Below are 21,165 nucleotides of genomic sequence, written 5' to 3'. Positions count from 1 at the left end.
GGCAAGGGTTGAAATGGTTGATTTTGAGTTTGGTGTTCGAGGGAATGGTCAACCCTTGCACAAGAGGCAAGGGTTGAAATGGTTGATTTTGAGTTACAACTTGACATTATCAACTCAATAACTTGATAATACTCAAGGCAAGGCAAACGAGAGTACTTGAGATCTGATCGAAACTTAACACCATAGAGTAAAAAAGTTTTTTTTTTTTCTGCACAATGGCAAAGGGATATGTCAATAAGATTCTAAATTTTATAATGAGACATAAAAGTTATTAGGTCTTATGGTCGAAACAAAGAGCAGCATTAGTGTTTGATACATGATTTTATTGTCACAATCTAGAATGCATGATTTTATTGTTATTGTCTAGAGGATGAAGTGTTTGATACATTAATCTTCAAAACTATGAGAATTGTGCAAAGAGAAAAGTTACTCCAATGGAACACATCTTGAGTAGGATAAGTCTTGAATTTTTTATAGATGATTCATATGCAACAAATTACACATTTCAACGAGATATCTAACTGCAAGCACTCAACAAAACTTGAAGGAGGTTGAAATTGAGCAAGCAACAAAGAGTCAGATCTTGCATGAGGGTATGCATCATTGGATGCATCATGAGATCAAGTGGGAGAGCAACCAAAAGCAACACCAAAGACAGACATACTTTGAGTCAACGAGGAGAATATTAAGCTCAACAAGTGCTGACCCACCCAATGGTGGATGCAGGGTCAGCATTGTCCCAAAGCAGACGAAGAAGCATAGCATCTTGAGTTAAACTTGGTGAAGAACTTGAGCTATATAAATGAAGTCGGAACATAGAATGAAAGTACCTACTTTGTGGAACTTTCTTTGGATGGATGTTAAGGGCATGAACACTTACAAAAGCATCATGTCATTCCTTAGTTTCCTCTTTACGAGAGGTAAACTCATCTCATGTGGTGCCAAAGTGAAAGAGAACTTTGAGGCATACACACCTTAACTTAGTAAGGAGATTGATTGGAGGATCAAGGCAGATACCGATTTAACTAATGTGGTGGAGTTGTCATGAGGAAGACCTTGGTGCGGGGCAAGGGGTTATAGAGGTGGGGACTTTTGAATAATATATCCAAGTATTGTCATTTGTGTTCTTAGGGAAGAATTCAAAAGAGGTACTGCATATGGCAGAGATAAAGGCCTAGGATATAGATGTTGATGCACCAATATCTAATGAAGTCAGTAGAACTTTGAGAGCAATTGAGCGATGGATCAACTCATAATTGTACTTCATTCATGGGTGGCTCGGTATTGTGGGGACTAATCAAGTGTATGAAGGTCAATTGTCAAAAGAGTAATAAAGAGAAGATCATAGTCTAAGTTTTTCAGACCAAGATTAGATAATAATAGAGAGTTATAAATAGGCAATATTATACAACGAATCATGGTGGAATATTAAAGGCGATATAAAACACTGGAATGTCTCATGGGGTACTTAATCATGTGGGGAATGGTTGAAATTGTTAGGATCTCCTCTTTAGTGAGCAACAAAACAAAAAGAGAGTAGAGATCCAATCAGTTAAATGTAGAGATGAGTCTTCCATGTATACACCAAATTTGTATTAAATGAAACCCTAGGCATGGATGAAGGCACAACACCATAAAGGTGAATCTTCTGGTGTGCACCGGTAAGTCCCACGAGGGACTTGATTATACGAATATATGATTAGAGCTATTAAATAGTGGATTTAGCTCATACTCGTTCAAAAAGTTTGGTACAATTAGTAAACAATGCTAAACAAATAAATGTTGGTACCAAAAACATAAACGAGGAATAGGATCAGCATAAGCCTTACAACATAATGATAGAGATCATGCATAAAAACTATAGTTCACCTTTCCATTTATTAGAGGTGAACTTTAGAATACAAATGTATTAAAGTATGTGGTCAAAAGAGTTATGAAAGCATGACTAAGCTACACAAAATCAAGCATCAGTCATAATTGAGATGATTCAAAGAAAATGTCATGATATCATAGTAGCAAATCTACCGATCACAAAAAGAAGAATGCAAATGCAAGATGATTGATAGCATAGTTGCGGCCACAAGGTTTACATAATATCATAGAGGTGGTACTTTTAGATAATTATTTTATCCATTGTGCCCTAGTACGAAGAGAGCAATGATCATAAAAGGGGATGGAGGTAATAGATATTACAATGGCAAACTCTAAGAACCAAGATTTGGTAAATAGTAACTTTTAAAAGTTTGTGTCGAAGGGCTTCTTATTGAATTAGTTGAAAATAGAAAACTTCATGTCGATACAATGGTTATAAAGTAAGGAACAAAGTAGATAACATACAATGTTTTATTCTTTTTTTATTTAGAGGAGTAGGCGATAAAAATGATGTAGAAGTTGATATAGTTCTAGAGAGATTACCATATCTACTAGAGACTTGCTTTAGTGGGAGAGAAATTTTGCTTTTTCAAGATAACACTTTGTACATTATGAAAGTTTGATGATAAAGAAGAGACAAATTTCAACATCCAACTTAGTACGATGAGTACTACACTTCTAATATTATAATTGTAAATAATAGTAAGCTTCTTAATTTTTAAGAAAATGAGTATCTTATTTTTCTTTGTTATCTTATATATGAGCTCTGCACACTTTTTTAGTCCCTTCCTACTTAGAAAAATATAATATTTGTCAAATATCCAATAGTGGTGATAGTGACATAAAAAAAAAATTAAGGCGATGCAACTTAGAGATGATGCCTAAGTAAAAAAAAATCTTTTAGGCAAATTTTGTGGAGAAGGTCTTAAAAATTTAAATTATATAATGTCATGTTTATTTAAGTTTCAATATGCATCCATCTAGCTCAATCGATGCAAAAAAATTGATAGATTAGTGTGTAAAAATAAATATCATTTTTCTTCATCTAAAGAGATCCATAATAACTAACAAAAATCAATAGAACTCGATCAATCCCACACCAAAGTCATATTCATAGATGAGTTGAAATAAAATTAACAAATAAAGAATCAACTACTCGTGTAGAGAATAGTTGAGACCCAGGAGGTATATTGCAATTGAAGGAGTATTAGAGATTCAACATTTGCAAAGTCTTCAATGAGAATGTCAAGAAATAAGTGAGGGAGAATGTCATAGGTTGTTCGGAAAGAAAACGTTCAATGTAATGTTCGTGTTTTTTTAATTAGGTAGTGTATAAAGGGTTAGCAATAGACTTGAAGTCTTATTTTAGTTAGGTTTTGTAGATGTATCTAACTTGTAATTATAGCTTATATGTAATTATCGTGTAGAGTTAAAATTATTCAAAAATGAAGTCTTTAGCTTGTAACGTGTAGTGATTTCATATAGTAGAGTCGTACTCAAAATGTCAAGCATCTTAACACCCTTAGAAGCTCTTGGGTGTCATTTGGTTTTGCAATAGTATCTTATTGTTGGAAAGGGAGAGAAGAATTTCAAAAAATCAAAAAAATATCAAGAGATTAACAATTAAGAGCATATAAGATTTCCCTAACTATATGAGAAATCTCTCGACTCTGATGAAAATCCTTTACTCTATTGAGGAAATCTTATCTGCTATCAAGATTAATGTCTAAATCAAATTCTTCACGATACAAGATTAATTATAAAACTCTTTGAGTTACCCTCACTGAGTACAAATTTCTTTACACACTCTCTCTCACATAAACCCCATACAATTTATCTTTTCTCTCACCCTCTTTACCCTTTCTAAACATCTTAAAGCTAGAGAGTATCTTTTCTAAATACTGTAAAGAGAGTTTCAAGAGTACCATAAGTATTTCTTAAATCTTGCTCTCTATTAAAAAAATTTAGAGATATATAAGATATATATAGAAGAACCAAATCATAATAATTATGAAGACTTCGTTCATAAGACATTTATATTATGCATCATCAATTGATAATCTTAATGTCTATAGGTCCTCCACTTAATAGTTTGTTCATGTGTTTGGTTGTTTACAAATCCATTTCTTTTCCCTACAAGCCCCTATTGGATGGACTGCACGTCGGCTCTTCATTGTGTTGTTGGAGGAGGGAGGCAACTGATGCGGCGGCCCCCACATACAAGAGTTGTCAGAGCCGAAACAAACAAACTAACAAAGACTTCCCTCGAGGATGCATGCTAACGAGGAAAATAAATTGGAATAATCCCTATATATCGCTTAATGTGATTAAAACCAGCTCCGACTAATAAGAACAATGATATCAACTTACACCATTAAACAAAGCTTCTTGCATCGACAGCTACAGCTCTGGCCACATCCATGAGATCAACAAAATAATTCAAAAGGAGGCATGTGCTTGAATTAATTTGTCTTAACAAACGAGAGAGTTCAAACATTGCCACTCTCATGATATCAATCTAAAAAGACCAAAAAAAAAGAAAAAAAAAAAGAGAAAACATGACTCTGATCATAACAATCAAGATCTTCGGAACGAGAGTAGTCGAAAACGACTCCGAGAAATCTCTCACCACTTTAAACTAGCAATACCGATACAGAAACAGCGCAAGGGGTTGGTCAGAGTCAGCATCGATCCAAATTGGATCATGTTCAAAAAATAATACAGAAAAAGAATCAATAATTGCCCTCGACAATAATGAGCCAATAATGTCCATGAGGAAAAAACTAAGACACAGCCCAGCTCAGCTCCACAAAATCTGGCAATGGATGCATCTCACAGTACGACGGCAGCCTTGTCCTGGGAAATAAGAGGAAGAGGATTGGCTATTAAAGGCTCGTAATGGTCAGCTCCCGCACCACACCAACCTGTAACACACCACAATGTAGATTGTCTTTAACATTTAGAACAAGGACAAAGGACAAGATAAGAGACTGACATCTAACTGCACTTGTCAAAGCATACAACTTGTCATAGGATGAATACACTGCATACCCAGAATAAATCAACAGCAACAGTAGATGTTTGTACGGTTAACCATCACCCACATAATTCATATTCTGATAATTTTGGTAAAATCATGGCAAGATTACATATTTAGCAGATATAAAATTATAATCGGAAATTTTGAGGCATGGCACTTTGTCTAGATCTATTTTGACAGACATGTGAATTATCTAAAACAACATGAATTATAACTATTCGGTAATGTCACTTGAAATTTCAAATATTAGAAGATAAAACTATAAAAAAAAGCCTTAAATAAAAAGCTCATATCTAAAAGTCTACATGTCAGGTCCACCAAATCATTGACAATGCTCAATTCACCACCGATCTTGGAATCTTCAAGATGTTGACAAACCTTGAATCAGTCCATAGAAGTAGGATCAGGAGCAGGTTAAACTGGTCCCAGCAACTAAACGAATTTAGCAGTCCAATGACAAACCCAACCTAAGTTGATGACACCATGCTAGGCTATATGCTACTTGGAACATTTCAGCACACATTATCTGAAAAGCTCAGAAAGACAAACATTCGAGGCAACAACAATTGCCCACACTTGTTTGAACAGTCATATATTAGAAACAACTGTGATGCATTCAAGAAAGTCCAACACATTCTGATGAAAAAGAAAACCTGTCCTACGCTGATGCTCACACTTTTTCTTTCTTCAAAAAGTAAATTGTAGAAGCTATAAACAGTCTAAAACATAAGTTAATAGCAATAATTAATCTCGGGCTTAAGTTAAAAAAAAATAAAGAAGAGGATGATGGGCTAGAAGGGGCCGGAATTTCAAGTGTGAGATCTATGAAATTGTATAAGGCTTCGCCAGGAGAGTAGAATATAGCAACAACGAAAGCAATACAACTTAAATTGGGAGGAATAAATTACAACATGTTAACCAGAACAGAGATCGAATATCAGGCATTGCACCATATTGTTGCAAAATTCTGTTTACCTGTTCCCTTCATAAACAGAAAAATGGGAGGTTCACAGATTTGAACCCTGGGACTGTGGGGGAGAAAGAAGACGCAATCGTTTTCATCCACCATTGCATCCGACCCATGTGCTTGAACCTGAAAAAGTAACAAAGACGACAAAACACAGGAGGCACAACTTAGCAATCATGAAACAGGGTTTCGTAAAATTAATAAGTGGCCTTAGAATAGACTTATGGACCAAAAGAATAAACAGACTACTTTATCAGAGCATGACACTCACCACATATACTTCCCGTCGGAACTCTGTTGCCAAGCTCTCAATGGCAATATCATCGCCAAAAGCTGCAGCATGGCCATTCCGATTCTCATCTATGCTTAACAACCCCTCCTCTGTGTATTGTAATGTAATGATGTCATACTCATCCTCCGGAGAGCCAGAGATGGACATGTACTTTGCCCAACTTAGTCCATCATTTATGGCAATGCATCTCTCTTTATAAATAGATTCTGCTGCCCCTTCCCTTCAGTCAATTGAGAAGTAAAGTCAGCAAACAAATACAAACATCTCGCACAAATTTCTCTTATCACAATCTGTGAATCTTTAGAACTCATCCAAAAATTCATTGTTTCCGAATTCAATTAGAGAACTACTAAATGAAGCAAGATTTAAAACATACATTTTTTATTTACAAGATGTGGCATGATTTTGTAATCAGACGATAATCTTTTGTTTTTTTCTTTTGGCGAGCCACAAAAGGGATATTCATGATATATGTGAATAAAAAAAAAGAATGGTGTTTTCAACAGTAAAAGCTAGAATATATTCAAGAAATTTTGATTTCACAAAACTCAGCCCAAGATCTTGATTTCCTAATAATAGTTAGATGAGAACATAATGCTAGTTTCACACAACAATGTTCCTTCAAGCTCAAGATGATTTTGACTATGTTACTCTAATACAAGAAAGTGATGGGACAGGGTCAACCATGAAAAAAACCAAGTTTAGCCAACTTGGACAGACAAGATGGGTTGGGCAGTTAAAGTCAAGTCAAGTTTCACTTGTCATGCACCAACTGATACCCAGTGTCCTCTATGGTTAAGTACAATAAAATGACCTTACCTGGTCCCATGACATCGACTTTAGCTAATATACGGACAAGATTAGCCTAACTGTACACAAATGGAAAGCAATAATTTCATTTGAAATAAAACGTTTAGAGCATCAGTACAAGTTTGGTGCATCGGTGCATATGTCAACAATGAAAAAATCTGAATATGCCATGAATAAGTAGATAAAAACTTTTTAAACCTCTTCGTCAAGAATGCAGCTGACAGACATATCAGAACATAATCTTGTATGATCCTGAAAAAAATCAGCGCTCTCTGGCAATGTATTACCCTTGCCTTTTCTGATACCTTCCAAATAGCAAATGAGTATGCAACAAAGTCGATCCACAGTATTAAGAAATGCCACAGATTATATATATTGTAGAATTTCCACAAGTATGAAATTGGAGACAAACGATAACAAGCATAAACTGCAAAACAATACGAGAAAATTTTCCAAAGAAAAGAAAGAAACAATAAATAGAATTAAGAACGTACAAATAGATCTAAGCGTCGAAAGATAAAGAACGTTTAGTAAAGAAAATTAGTTAAATAAAAAAGGAAAAGGCGATGATGCTATACCTTTGGAGTCCTAGATCTACGAGCTCCTGAATGGAGGCATCCAAGCCCTCGCGATCCGCCTTCTTCGCTAGGAGCTTCACCTCCTGCACGACGTGAATGCCCCACCCAGCCTTCAGATCCGGCGAGTACAAGTGCCGGATAGCCACGTCTGCCGCCTCCCTCGCCGCACCGTCCGCCGATCCATAGTCCTCCAAGAACCGCCGCACCGCTCGCTGCCGCAGCTCACGCGCCCCGGCCGTCTTGGGCCCCATCGCCCTCCGCGCCGCCGTGAACAGGCAGTTTCCGTCCGCCTCCACGTCACCGCCGTGCTCCAGCCGGAACGCCACACCGGGGGCCTCCGCATCGCGCGGGTTCTTCCAGAAGACCCCCCGCGCGTGGATCTTCTCGAGCCGCCGTCGCTGCTGCTCGTCCAGCCCGGAGACGGCGGCCCACGCGAAGGCAGCTGTCGCCGGATCGGCGGCCTCTGGTGTATGGATCGGGTCCGGGTCCGGCCACTGGAGGAGGGACGGCGATGGGTTTAGGGTTTCGGCGACGGCGGCGGAGTTGGAGAGGAGCTTTCCCATTTCGGGTTCCGATCTCGCTTTCCTCTTCTTTTTTCTGTCCCTTTTTTCTCTCTCCTTAGCGTTTAGAGAGAGGAGAGAGAGAGAAGGGGGGAGGTAGGTAGGTCGGGGACAGATTACCGTTGTTGGGAGTGAACGGACGCGTGGAGGAAGGTTATAGGGTACAGTGGTTTGGATGAGGTAAAATGCGCCGTCGGGACAGGATAAGGCGTGAGGTAACCGTTAGGGGCTGAGGCGATCTGCTCGATTCATTCGATTAGGTCTTTTCGGCACGCGGTGTTTAGTTCTTTGCAGCTGACGTCCGTAAAGCAGGAAACTCTCTTACTTCGCGACAAAGCACCTGCCATTCGTTGAAATGAGTGGGTCCCACAGAACGGGGGATGAGGGCCATAGGCTGAAGTTTGGATCACAAGTTCCTGTTTCAAGACAAAAAGCCCATCCAAGCGACGTGTTTGGTCACCACTTGGGGCTGATTTGACTTTGACTGGGGAAGGGCAGGGGAAGTTTTGGCTTGCGGTGGCAACGAGGAACCATTTCATGTGAAGCCGGCTTACGATACGCTGATTGGGCACAAAGTCGAACGTCTCTTTACACGGACGGCAAATTCTCCACGTTTTATACATGCCACGTTTGAGATGCTTATTTGCCACAATTTCGTGTTTGCGGTTTGGTGTGGCGTTCTCAGAAAGGAGCGATAAGATGAGCCTGGAGATTCGTGCCGTGTGGTAGACGGCACGAGAGCTCGTGGGGATGTGAGAGCAGACCGTGTTGGGTGGTTGTTCGGCCGTCACTTACCCTGACGTCGGCGGATGGACGATGGCGATGCCTCGCTTAATAGCCGTCGGCCACACCTCACGGAACCCACCGGTGTGACGCGTTTCCCACGTGCAGGGAAGCTTCGAGAAGCATCGCTCACACAGCAGATCCGCTGCGGGCCGTTGGCACAACGTACCCCGTGTGTTGGATATGATGGTGACACGTGTTCATCAAGAAAATATCTTTTATACTAACAGTAGATATCAAAATGAGGTAACTAATCTTTTAGCCCTTTTCTAAATTAATGTTTGGGTGAAATTTTATTAAAAAAATTTAACTGAGAATTCTTCGAATAATATCATAATTAAAAAATTTCTATAGGCACCCTTGGTAATTTTATCTCTACCTCCGTCGTCGTTTTACACCTTGCACCATCATCTCATTCTTCCTACATCAACTTCATCATTATCATTAGGCCCTAGGGATATCATAAGTATCTATGTCAACCCTAGGCATTCAATCACTTATCACGAGCGTTAACAAACTTGTGTGCAGAGATGGCCAAAGGCGTTGTAAGCGATGGGCATCTATTTTGGATGAAGTGAGAGTGACTAGTAAAACCAACTTATACATAGGGACATAGACAACCAGTTGATGAGAGGTAGTTGTTAGGTCCAATGAGGGTGAGATCTTTTCAATTGTTCATCATTGTGCATGACCACTCCTGCATTATGAGTAATTAACAACTGTTTAGAGGGGGTTATTGATAAGACAGAGAATGGTGGTCAATGATTATTTTTTAAAAGATAAAATTATAAGTAAAATTTTTAAAATTGAGACATTATCTGAAAAATTACAAAATTGAAAGTTTTTTTTTTCTGATAATTTATGCTTAATATTTTGTTACAACCATTGATCAAAATACATTTTAAATGTTAAATTAAATATATCATATTGAATTTAGAACCAGTTGACATACTAAATTAGTTCACCGGTAATTACTAGTAAAGCATTGACTTCATTTAGATGCCCTTTCCCGATTAGTTAATTGAGCTTTATAATGCACGACAACAATGTTTTTTTTCCCAAATGTTACGTCCATTCATGATAAATTTGATGTCGTATGAACTTGCTAGGTTCGAACTCCAAAGCTTTAAGATAGACTGGGCCGGATTCTTTTAGGCTCAGCCCAATATTTGGACCGCGTACAGATCATTCACTTCATAAGAGTGCTATTAAGTATTGAATGAGTGAGAGATTAGTGATACTGAGTGAGAGTTTCATTCTCACCCATATATTTCTGTATTTGTTTTTTTGGCTTCTCCTTTCCTTCTCTCCCAAGTTGAAGATATGGTGAATGGTATAGCAACTGCATGTTTCACTTGAAGTATCTCAGAGGGAGTTTCCCCTTTAGATTCTGTTCATCTGCAATTTTATCCTTAATATGCATCACCAACTTCAGACCAAAAAGAAATGATTTTGTTTGGATTGGCAGCCAGTTCTGAACAGTCAAACAAGACATTATTACTGTGTTTCAGAAAATAAATAGTACCAAAATTCCCATCGGAGAAGAAGAACACAGCATTTTCACAGCAAACTGGAGTTATACATTCATTAGTGCTGCAGAATACCACCTTTGCTTCATTGCCATATGAGTTCAGTCTTCATAAGCTTCAGTCTGCAAGAGCTATCTGAACCAGTGGATGCCTTTTCTGCAGAATATTTCTGAACCAGGCAGCTTCCATTGGTTTTAAGGCCAAAATCTCATGCGAGTTCCAATTGAAGTCACTTGAAACACCAAGTTTGAGATCCTCACCGTCTTGTTTCTCTTGATGGATGTTGAGAATGGCTCTGTTCTTGACACATGGTGATCACTTGGACGTTCCTGGAATCAAGAGGTAACACCACAGATCACAAATGTCAACATGATTGGATTCAATATCGCTGTGCGAGTACAACGCTTTCCCCCTGCTGCTGCTGCTGCTGCGGCTATCCAATTCTTCTGTCCCCAACAGGGTTTGCGAGGAACGCTAGCCTTTTCGTAAATATATCCAAAAAAAACCAACGTCGGGGGCCCACTCGGCTGACCAAAATCTACGGACATGATGGAGGAATAATTGTTCGCAGGAGGAGCCGATGGGGCCCGTCCGAGTCAGCGAGGATGGACGTATCTGACGCGAGGGTACACCTCCCACGTGACACCCAACTCCCGCCCCGTGACGAACGGGGAATCTGGGCTTCTGTCCGCCGTCCGATCGACTGGATGTCAGTGGGACCCGACCGTCGCATTTACGCTGATCGCTATTCCTTTTGTGGGACCTCAACTTTTGTGCATACGTACGTATATATACGTGTGTATATACACTCTTGTGGGACCCACCAGTATCTTCTCCTTGTCAACGTGTTGAGACCGGCGTCGGGCGGTCTTGGCGAAGGGTCACGTAGGGGGATGCGAGCCGAGATCCGCCGCGGAGCTTATGCCTCGTGATTCGGACTCTGCATACATCGAGGCTCCAAGTGCTGCGAACAAGGGCGGGGAGACGGTGCTGCTGGCGGTGGCGTTTGCAGTCGCCGAGACGGCCACCCCCGCCCCCCGCCACCACTCGAGGCTCCCGTGGCCTACTTAGAAACTCGCCAAGGCGAAAAAGCAACACCACCAGCACGCACCTCAAGAAGGAAAAGGGGTGGTGGTGGGCCGGCACCGCTGCTGCTGCTGCTGCTCCGCCTTGGAATGGCTGCAGATACTCCCCATGTCATCAGGTAAACGAATGCCATGTATGATAAGAACAAAGAAGGCGGCGTTTCATACCACATTCTCTATATCTGAGAAGTTGCATGCCCTTTACGGAATTGTTTCTTTTGGGGTGCACTATGCGGATCATTATACTGCCACAGTTTATGTAGTATATGCATTCACACAAACCGAGAGGGAGTAATTTACAGAAGTTTCATCGTTTTGGCACATTTGCTGACAGTTTGCAATGTTGTCTGCAAATTCGTCATGTACTTCATGTAAATCATACATCACAAGTAACCATATAGTCCGTCTTGAGAAGCTTTTGAGTAAATGCAAATGTAGAGGATAAGTGGAAAGGGTCAAATAAGCAGGCAGAAAGATCATGGACTTAAAAGAGAGATGGGCCAAGTTATGAGGAGAGACGAAAAGTGTTTGAGACGAGCAGGTGATGTCAGATGCGTCGCCTTTACCACCTGATCTTATTGTGTGTCTACGAGCTGAATTGACTCTCTGCACCTTGGTGATTATATAACAATGTTTTCTTCTTCTTTTCATAGTTTTGACAATAAATGAAGAGACACGGAATTCCCCGTCAATGAGAAAATGGGCGAGCAACGAAATGATGTTTCACAAGGCAGGCAAAAGGGAAAGCTATTTATACATTAGCATGGAACAACTACATATTTCCAGATGGAATTTTACCCATACTAGCAGAAAATAGAGCAAGAAAGAGAAACTAAAATGAGAAAACCATAGCGCCTAAGAACAAAAGAAGAAGAAGAAGAAGAAGAAGATATATTTCCAACACGAGATTAATATGGCATCATTACACACTGAGTGATCTCTCTCTTCTTCTTGTCTTACATCACAGCGCAAGCGTTGGGGTTCTCATCGCTGAAGATCTGTGGGGGATACGCGTATCCCACGTATCCCACCCCGGGATATCTCGGGTAGTACTGGTAGAACTCGTTTCGCACCAGCTCCACCACCTTGGTCGCCGGTGCCGCCCCGTCCTCCGCCGCTCCGCCGCCTTCCTTCTTGTCCTTCTCGTCTCCTCCTCCTTGGCCACCGCCGCCGTCCTTCTCTTCCTTCTTCTCGCCCTCGGCATTGCCCCCGCCGGCCTCGTCCGCTTTCTTCTCGTCTTTGGCCGCGTCTCCACCGCCGCCCTTGTCGTCCTCCGCCTTCTTCTCCGCCGGCTCCTGCTTCGCCACCACCGCCTGCTTCCCGGTCCTCTTGTACACGTACTCCCCCAGCTTCTGCGGGTCGAAGACGCCCTTCACCGTCACTTGGGACGCCTTCAGATCCGGTTCCGCCGCCTGCACCCCTGTTCGATTCGCCACCGAACAAAACGGGCAAGGAAAGAAGAAAGATCGAATCTTTAGTCGAAATCAGCTACAAGGGACGGATCTTTGACAGCAATCTCCAAGTTAAACACCCTGACCAGAAGATTAATGTTCTATGTCAAGAAAGAAAAGCGACAAGTAGACTTGTTTGCTCTCTTTTACTGAGAATCGAATTGACTTTTGATGGAGATACAAAGGTTTGAAACAGGGTATCAGAATATTCATCTTGGTCTGTAATGATATCAGCAAAACAGAAAGCACTCGAAACGGAAGAGAAGCAGAGGAGGGAACCTTTCATCTTTAGTATTCTCTTCTTGATCTCTTGTGCGCAGGCCTCGCAATGCATATGAACCTTGAGCACCACAGCGATCACTTGCGGCTGCACGCAGAGGTAGTAAGAACAGAAGAATTCATTAGACTAAATTAAGAATGTTAGATTCGGAAAGATTAGAAGAGAGGAGGATGGCTGACCTCTTCCTTCTTCTCCTCTACCTTGGGCTTCTCCTCTTCCTTCTTTTCCTCCTCTTTCTTCTCCGGCTTCGGCGGCGGCAGCGGCGTCAGCAGCTCCACCTTCCTCCCCGCCTTCTTCTGGACCCGCTCCACCACTTTCATCGGGTCCTCCGCCGCCTTCTTCCCCTTCACAACCACCTTGTGGGTCCTGCAGTCCGTCTTCACATCTTCCACACCTTTCCACCGCAGAACAAGAAGATCCGGCATCAATTCCAAGTTTCTCGACGGAATCGAACAAAAGGCGAGATTTTTGGGTCCTCAAGAAATGTACAACCCTCGTTACCTTCGAATCCCTTCAACGAGCGCTTCACCTTCCTGGCGCATCCCTCGCAGTGCATGTAGACGCGCATCACGATCTCCTCCGGCGGCGGAGGCGGCGGCTCGTCCGCCTTCTTTTCTTCGCCACCCCCTTCCTTCTTCTCCCCCTCGCCACCGCCCTTCTTCCCGTCCTCACCCTTCCCCTCCTCCTTGTTCTCCTCCTTCGCCTTGGGCTCCTCCTTCTTCCCCTGCTCCGGCTTTTTCTCCTCCTGCCAAGTAACCACACATCTCATCAGCAAAACCATCAAGAAAAGCAGAAATCTTTGAGCGAATCAAAACAAAAAGAGAAAACGCGTCGGCTTTCGACCTCCCCCATCACTCGCTCGGTCCGAAATCTTAGCTTGGTGCTTCAAGCAGACGACGTCGGCAACGGAAAGCGATACCAGAGGCGTTACTTCCCTACGCCACTGTCAAGCACAGCTCTCTCTCTCTCACTCTCGCTCACTGTGTATGCAGCACAGGGCACCAAACGTGGGAATTTGAAGGATCGAAGGGCACGTGCGAAGCCCATGCGGCGCACGTACCAAAACTTTTTGAGGTCGTTTAAAGGTCCGAAAACTTTCTACGATGAGTCGCTGTTATGCCTATCTCAATAAAATAATATAAAAATAATTTTCATATCAATAATGACTCTAATCATACTCTAAAAAAATCATGTTTTGCAAATTATTATGCATAATATAAAAATAAATGGCTATATTTGACCGTATGTATTGCTACCAAATACTTTAATGCACTTGACTACTAATAATAATTGTCCAACGACAAGACGTATTATTGTAGGAACGTAATAATAGTGCAGTTAGTACTTACTAAACATATAAATATCCTACTCATATATATCATTTACGATTTTTTTTTTCACTTAGCTAACTATGCTAATAGATTATTTATATTTTAATAAAATAAAGGTAGAAAGAGCTTAGTGAAATAAATACTTGCCATCTAAATAGTAGTATGGTAGAACCCTATCAAATTGTCATTCTTTTGTAGCAGTGAGCCACTCTACCAATTAGTTCAAGTAGACTTGGTTTATTGTGCTAAGGCCAGCCAACTTGCAACAGAGAACACACATCATTTTATGAATGACTGCAGAATATAAAGTATTTGTAGCACAAAATGCCCAAATGTTACACCATTAGCATCAAAATTTATTGATGACAGTGCCAAGTGGTGTACCAGTACCTCTTTTTTTGAGCTGCAAGGGAATGGTGTGGAGATGGTACTTAACCCCATGTCTGGTTAGAGTATGATTGTAAGACTAGAAGGCTTCAAACCCAAGAAGACTCCAATCTTACCACTAATGACAGATTGCTAAATACCACAGAAAGTGCACACACAGTGATTAGATTAATCTAACCAGTGACTGATGGTCTCCAAATTTAACTTCTCTGTGGGCATCCACACTATGTAATAAAATGTATTTAAGTAATGGAATCACATGCTATTGCACATGAAAAGAGAATGTTGTTTGCACACATTAAACAACCATCTCATCTAAAAGCTATGGATTGGCTCAAGTCCCTTATGCTCTTCCTTGATGGAGAACCACCAATGGAGAAGCGTTCCCTATCTTGATCTGCATTGCAAGCGGTACCAAAATCTCAAGCAAGGTTTAATTTTTCTTTAAGCTCTCGAACTCACTTGGCATGCTATGGGAGTTGACATCACAATGCGTTCCATCATCACAAAGCCTCTATCTGTAGCTTCCATGGTTTTGAGACTGACAGCATGTGGTGTGAGCTTTAGTAGGTGACACAATGGAAGTGCTAAGGTGACGCATCCATGAAACCATTTTGTTGCTTTGAGCTTATGCCCTGTCTTTTGCCGCATCCCTTTTCATGTCCACCTTCGACTGTGGCAGCACATGGAGATGAAGATGAAGATGAAGATGAAGATGGCAGACAAATATAAGAAGAAACACCCGTCCCTCCTGATCTGAACATGTGACAAGCGAGGAGAAAAGGTTCATCTCAAGAGAACTCAGCACACATCACGTGCCGATGCCAAGGATGCTTGTCCCACTGCATGTTGCTCTCATTCTCTGCTTTACAGATCAGCTTTTGTGAGAGGAAAGAGCAACCCAGCAATTATAACATGTCCATTGTGGTAAAGAGTTGAAATGGGGAGCCTAAAGCCTTTGCAAACAATATTCTTCGTGCAAAAGTGCAAAGTGGGCCATTTGATCCCCTGTTTCAGATAATGTGGCAAGAAGAACACTGTTCTTCTGCTAGGCCATGAATTTAAGACCACAGAGGGAGGACCCTGCTCTGTTTTACACAAGTGGTGTGTCCCTCTTCAAACAGTGATTGCAGCTGCGGTGCTGCATTATATGATCACCATCACATGGTTCTCTGATGGGTGGGGAATCCTCCCCAATCGTTGTGGGCATCCTTCTATTTTTCTGCACTAATTTTTTTTGTACAAATTAAAGGCACAATTGCAGACGATTTTTCTTGTGCCATACACACAATTAAGTATATATATATATATATATATATATATATATATATATATATATATATATATATATATATATATATATATATATAAAATTAAGTGATCCCCTGTTGGTTGTGTAATCAGGTTGACGGTCTGGTCCTGTTAATGGGCCTTTAATAGGGCCCATATTGAGCAATTAAATGGTCCATGGGCCTAACGGCTCGCCGAGCAGTCTGTTACAATGCATTCACTGGTTGTACACGTCATCGCGCCTCCCCCTTTTGGCTCTCCTGTCCTTTTGTACGCCGAAGAGGGGAAAGGGTTGGTTGGAAAGACGTCTTGTTTGACGACAGCGGCAGCGGCGATGGATCCGGACGCGGTGGCGAAGGCGTTCGTGGAGCACTACTACCGGACGTTTGACGGGAACCGGCCGGGGCTGGGGGGTCTGTACCAGGATGCCTCCATGCTGACCTTCGAGGGCGACAAGATACAGGGCGCCGCGGCCATCGTCGCCAAGCTGACCTCCCTCCCCTTCCAGCAGTGCGTCCACGCTGTCTCGACCGTCGATTGCCAGCCCTCCGGCCCCGCCGGCGGCATGCTCGTCTTCGTCAGCGGCTCCCTCCAGATTTCCGGGGAATCCCACGCCCTCAAGTTCAGCCAGGTATACCCTCTCCTCTGTCTGTCCTTCTCTCACACTCCTTCTGTTAGCATCAGATCGGCCGAATGGTTTGATAGGGTCGAAATTTTTTTCAGATTATACCTAATTATTCTCTTCTTTTTATGATTCAAGGGTTTGTGGTTTTTGATCTGATATTATCTTTTAATTATGATTTTCTTGCTATCAAAACAGCTTGGTCGTACTTGTGTGAGTGACTTGATGATCGGATGTTAATCGGCGTCATGTTGGACTCATTTCTCCTGTTTCGCTCTTTTAGGGCAATAAACGATGGTTCTGTTTTCTGTCTTGGTATCGTTCTTCTTAATGCCTGTAATGATTTAGAGAGTTTATTCAGTGGCGTAGAGGAACCAACCTCTGGTCGGGTGGTTCATGGATCGTGTTTGAGGAATGGCAGTCTAAGAACATGCGATCATAAACAATGTGGTGTTGCATTCAGTAAAAACCAGAGCTTTTTAGCTCCTCTTTTAGGAACTATAGAGAAACAACGAGGGCGTCGAATGAAACTCTTCAAATTATGTTAATTTGATGCCCTTAGTCTATCATCTTTGATGAATGAATAATCTCTTTGCTACTTGTATGAATAGCAGTCAATTTATGTATTGATCTGGATCGGGATTGCATAAGAAATAAAAATAGAAATAGCAGAACACTATAAAATTTAAAATGTAAAATTAAAGTGTACAGGAAATATTATATAAATGATAACAATAGTCAAATCATTTAGAAAAATTATGTAATATGTATTGGAAATCAAAAGTTTATTATCCTGCATAAGGAACTATAACTTAGTTGAATTGCAACTTCAAATGTGAGAGATGGGGTCTTCTGGTATCTGTAGTGCTTTTCTATTTACTATACCGACAAAATATATGGCGATGCAAAGGCAATAAAGATATTAAATAACTATCTGATAAATTATACGACAATCTAAAACTTGTTCAATTTCAACTTCAAACATGAAGGATGGGGTCTTCTTGTAACTTTAGTGCTTTTCTATTTACTATGCTGACAAAATATATGGTGATAAAAGGGCAATAAAGAGGAAACTTCATTCCAAGAGAGAGTCCATGATATTTGAATTCAATCCCAAGTTACATGCCATCTTCTTTCTATTTGGTAGAAGTGTATTATTTTCAAAGTAAAGAGTAGAAGCTTATTATATTGTGAAACTGTCTTTGTTAAAGAACATATGCATGTTGTTGCTGAATTCTGTCTATTGTTGTGGTTTGGTAAAAGGACTTGGTTATTTTATGATATTTTGGGTGTGTTAATGGTTATGCATCTTTTGATTTTGTTCATGATCTCTTGTGATCCTGTGTTTGTTAAATAACCTAGGACAGTTGAAGACAGCGAAATCTTTCTGTAACTCAAGAGAAGTGACTGATTTGTGTGTTTTTGCTGTAGATGTTTCATCTGATGCCAACACCTCAGGGAAGCTTCTATGTGCTGAACGACATATTCCGTCTGAACTATGCCTGAAGAATCAATCTTTTAGAGGGGAAGTCAAAGGTAGGAATCGATAGGCTTATGCAATGCTGTTGTGATGGATTTGGGTCTGTAGAAGGATTGCCCTTTTCTCGTTATTAATTGTTTGGTTTCCCTTCTGGTTGGTTGGATAGTAGAAAAGATTTTGGATCATTTTATGTATTGGTAGACGAATTTTGTGGCAATTTATATGCGGTTTAGTCATGAATTTACTGGTTTTATTTTGGTTCCAATCTTAATAATGTCTATGCTTTGGGACAATTTCTTAGCATAAAGATCATTCATTCATCATACTCGTTGATTGACACTTTCTTTTGTGCATCGTTTGCTCTGCTTTCTTTGCATTGGATCGCTTTCTTTGCCCGATAGTTTCTGGATATGAACTTTAAATTGTTTAGTGATAAATTGTGGTAAACTTTTAAAAAAATAAAGACAGGGATGCTAAAGATAATTAATTATACGGAATAATATTTAATTAGCCGTGCTCAACATCTGTTCCTCGTTCCTTTTGTTGACTCTGTTGTTTCTCGGTTCACTACGTGTTGCTGTTGCTAATGTCCCAGACTTGAGCCACCTTGAGCTTTTGTGTGCATTGCTTTATGATTACCCGTCGTGGTCTCTACCACCTTGATTAGGAGAATATGACACGTGGGCAGTCGTGTTATTTTAATCTGGTTAGAATCTAACTGATACATTGATTTTACTTGGTCGATTGATACGTCGATAGAATTTAGATCTATTGAGTTATCACCGGCATCAATGAGGACTCTATGAGCTCGGCCACATTGACCACTACTTTAACTCGATTATAAAAAGCCCTAAGTATGTTCTGGAGGGCTCAATCATGCTCTTTAGTGAATTATGCCTTTGTACTTGTCATTTGATAGAAATCTTTAAATTAATACTAACTTAAGCATAGAAGAAGTTTTATCGACTATACTCTCGATAGAGGTATGCAAGATCTTAGTCGAAATCACCTAGTATCCCAATATCTCAGCTTGTGTCAAACTTGAAAGTGGACCCTCGTAGTTTTTATCAAAAAACAAATAATAATATCAAAATTCTGAAATCAAATAATAATAAATCAATTTACAATAATATCAATATTGTTATATAGATCAATAACAATATTCATTCAGAAAGTTTTTATGTGATGTATGAGCGAGATATAACAATATCGATCTATAAAGAGAATTAGACTCGTCTTTTCCTCTCAATAATGTCATATATCAACGTATTATGTTTTTAGTCTTTTTAGTCCATAAAAAGTTTTGTCTATTTATAAACAAGAATAGAGTTTATGATAAGTAATTAGCTCATAGTAGGTTCTCTCCCATCAAAGTCATCTCTTAAGGAATCATATCATAATTGGATTTTCTTTCTATTGGCCAATAAACATAATCATAATCTAATCATATCCATAATATATATTACCTATTTAGATAGTATTATATAATATAATATTCTCTCACTTAGCCCATTAATCGGTAAGATATAAAAAATTTAAAATTAAAATAAATAAAATAAAAGTTTATTTAAAAATAATTTATTTAATTAGATTTTGAAACTTAAAAATATATTTTATACGTGTATATGAATTTTATAAAATAGGCCAATAAGTCCAATAAACATAATATCATATTAAGCTTGACTATCAATGCGAGTCACTGTGGTTGTATATAATTAATATCATACTTCTTTTATGTACAATAAAAATCGTTAGCCTTTCCTAATATAGTCTAAAATGACTCTTATAATTTATATTATCAAGACAATCCTATTAACATATTCAATCATAATATGTACATACATAAATGTGAACAGAATAACAGAAACAGAAATAAATAATTTTAATTACATAAATAAAAATATCAATTATAATATCTACTCAAATATACGTCACAATATCTTTTATGGGTTGCTCACAAACCCAATTATAAGAGCCTATTCTTTCAAATAATTTAGGTTATAAATCTTAAGTGAATAGATTAACAATCAATATAGTGAAACTTAAGTTCTTAATTAACATTAATTGTTTCTAAACTTTTTTTTATCTAATTATCAAGTACTTTATTCGATAATGCATAGATCTATAATAGTACTTATCATTTTTAGAAAAAAAACATATTGTAATATGTCACAAAGTATCTTTAGCTACTTCACAATTGAGTTTGACCATATCAAGACTTGAGATAAAATTTGTAGTAAGAAAACTTGATTAGTGCCTCAAAGCATACCACAAAATTAACTTATATTGTTATGAGTCTTTCTTACTTTAATCTTAATTCTTTCCAAACATATATATCAATCGACTCATTTAAGTTTTACTTATCTTTAATCTTATTATAGTAAATTTTAAATTAACCAAATTAAGAAGAAATAAAATTAAAAATAATGTATATGAGAAAGAACTCAATTATATTCATGGTTATTGTTCTTGAACTTATAGCTTTATCAGCCACATTGAGGATATAATCTTGAATTCCCTAAATATTGTCATATTGAATTTTAGTTAGTTCTTTTATTAATATATCAGCCAATAACTTATCAGTAAATTTAAATTAAATTTTAAATATTCTAGTGCGTTAGTTATATACTATAATGAAGTTTAATATTATTAGTAATTATCATTAATTAAAATTTTAATTTTTTTGATTATTTATCTTAATTATTTATTATATATAACTTTTAGTAGTTAAGTTTGTGATCCTTTCAATTAGTCTTACTAAGGTTTAAGATACCTAGTATATATTATATATGCTCAAGCCATTTATAA

The 21,165-nt window shown here is 39.2% G+C and overlaps 3 protein-coding genes across 3 annotated transcripts; 1 reads left to right on the top strand and 2 right to left on the bottom strand.

Annotated features, from left to right (window-relative positions):
• Window positions 1-4,307: 4,307 nt before the first annotated feature.
• On the bottom strand, window positions 4,308-8,257 carry LOC135614431 (uncharacterized). Its single transcript, XM_065111802.1, has 4 exons — window positions 7,560-8,257; window positions 6,151-6,391; window positions 5,888-6,005; window positions 4,308-4,796 (listed from the first exon to the last, which is right to left on the bottom strand). Exons 1-4 carry the CDS (start codon window positions 8,120-8,122, stop codon window positions 4,705-4,707), a joined length of 1,014 nt encoding a protein of 337 aa, XP_064967874.1. The 5' UTR covers window positions 8,123-8,257; the 3' UTR covers window positions 4,308-4,704.
• A 3,996-nt stretch (window positions 8,258-12,253) lies between these two features.
• LOC135614430 (heavy metal-associated isoprenylated plant protein 7-like) lies at window positions 12,254-14,223 on the bottom strand. The gene is made up of 5 exons (XM_065111800.1): window positions 14,091-14,223; window positions 13,749-13,992; window positions 13,427-13,641; window positions 13,247-13,334; window positions 12,254-12,936 (listed from the first exon to the last, which is right to left on the bottom strand). The coding sequence occupies exons 1-5, from the start codon at window positions 14,097-14,099 to the stop codon at window positions 12,473-12,475; spliced, it is 1,020 nt and encodes a 339-aa protein (XP_064967872.1). The 5' UTR covers window positions 14,100-14,223; the 3' UTR covers window positions 12,254-12,472.
• A 2,292-nt stretch (window positions 14,224-16,515) lies between these two features.
• LOC135614429 (nuclear transport factor 2B) lies at window positions 16,516-18,610 on the top strand. Its single transcript, XM_065111799.1, has 2 exons — window positions 16,516-16,886; window positions 18,309-18,610. The coding sequence occupies exons 1-2, from the start codon at window positions 16,590-16,592 to the stop codon at window positions 18,381-18,383; spliced, it is 372 nt and encodes a 123-aa protein (XP_064967871.1). The 5' UTR covers window positions 16,516-16,589; the 3' UTR covers window positions 18,384-18,610.
• The last annotated feature ends 2,555 nt before the right edge of the window (window positions 18,611-21,165 follow it).

This window comes from Musa acuminata, chromosome BXJ2-6 (assembly GCF_036884655.1).
Source record: "Musa acuminata AAA Group cultivar baxijiao chromosome BXJ2-6, Cavendish_Baxijiao_AAA, whole genome shotgun sequence".
NCBI classification, from domain to species: Eukaryota; Viridiplantae; Streptophyta; class Magnoliopsida; order Zingiberales; family Musaceae; genus Musa; species Musa acuminata.
Note: the sequence above shows the minus strand (reverse complement) of the source record. Positions and strands in the feature narration are given on the sequence as shown.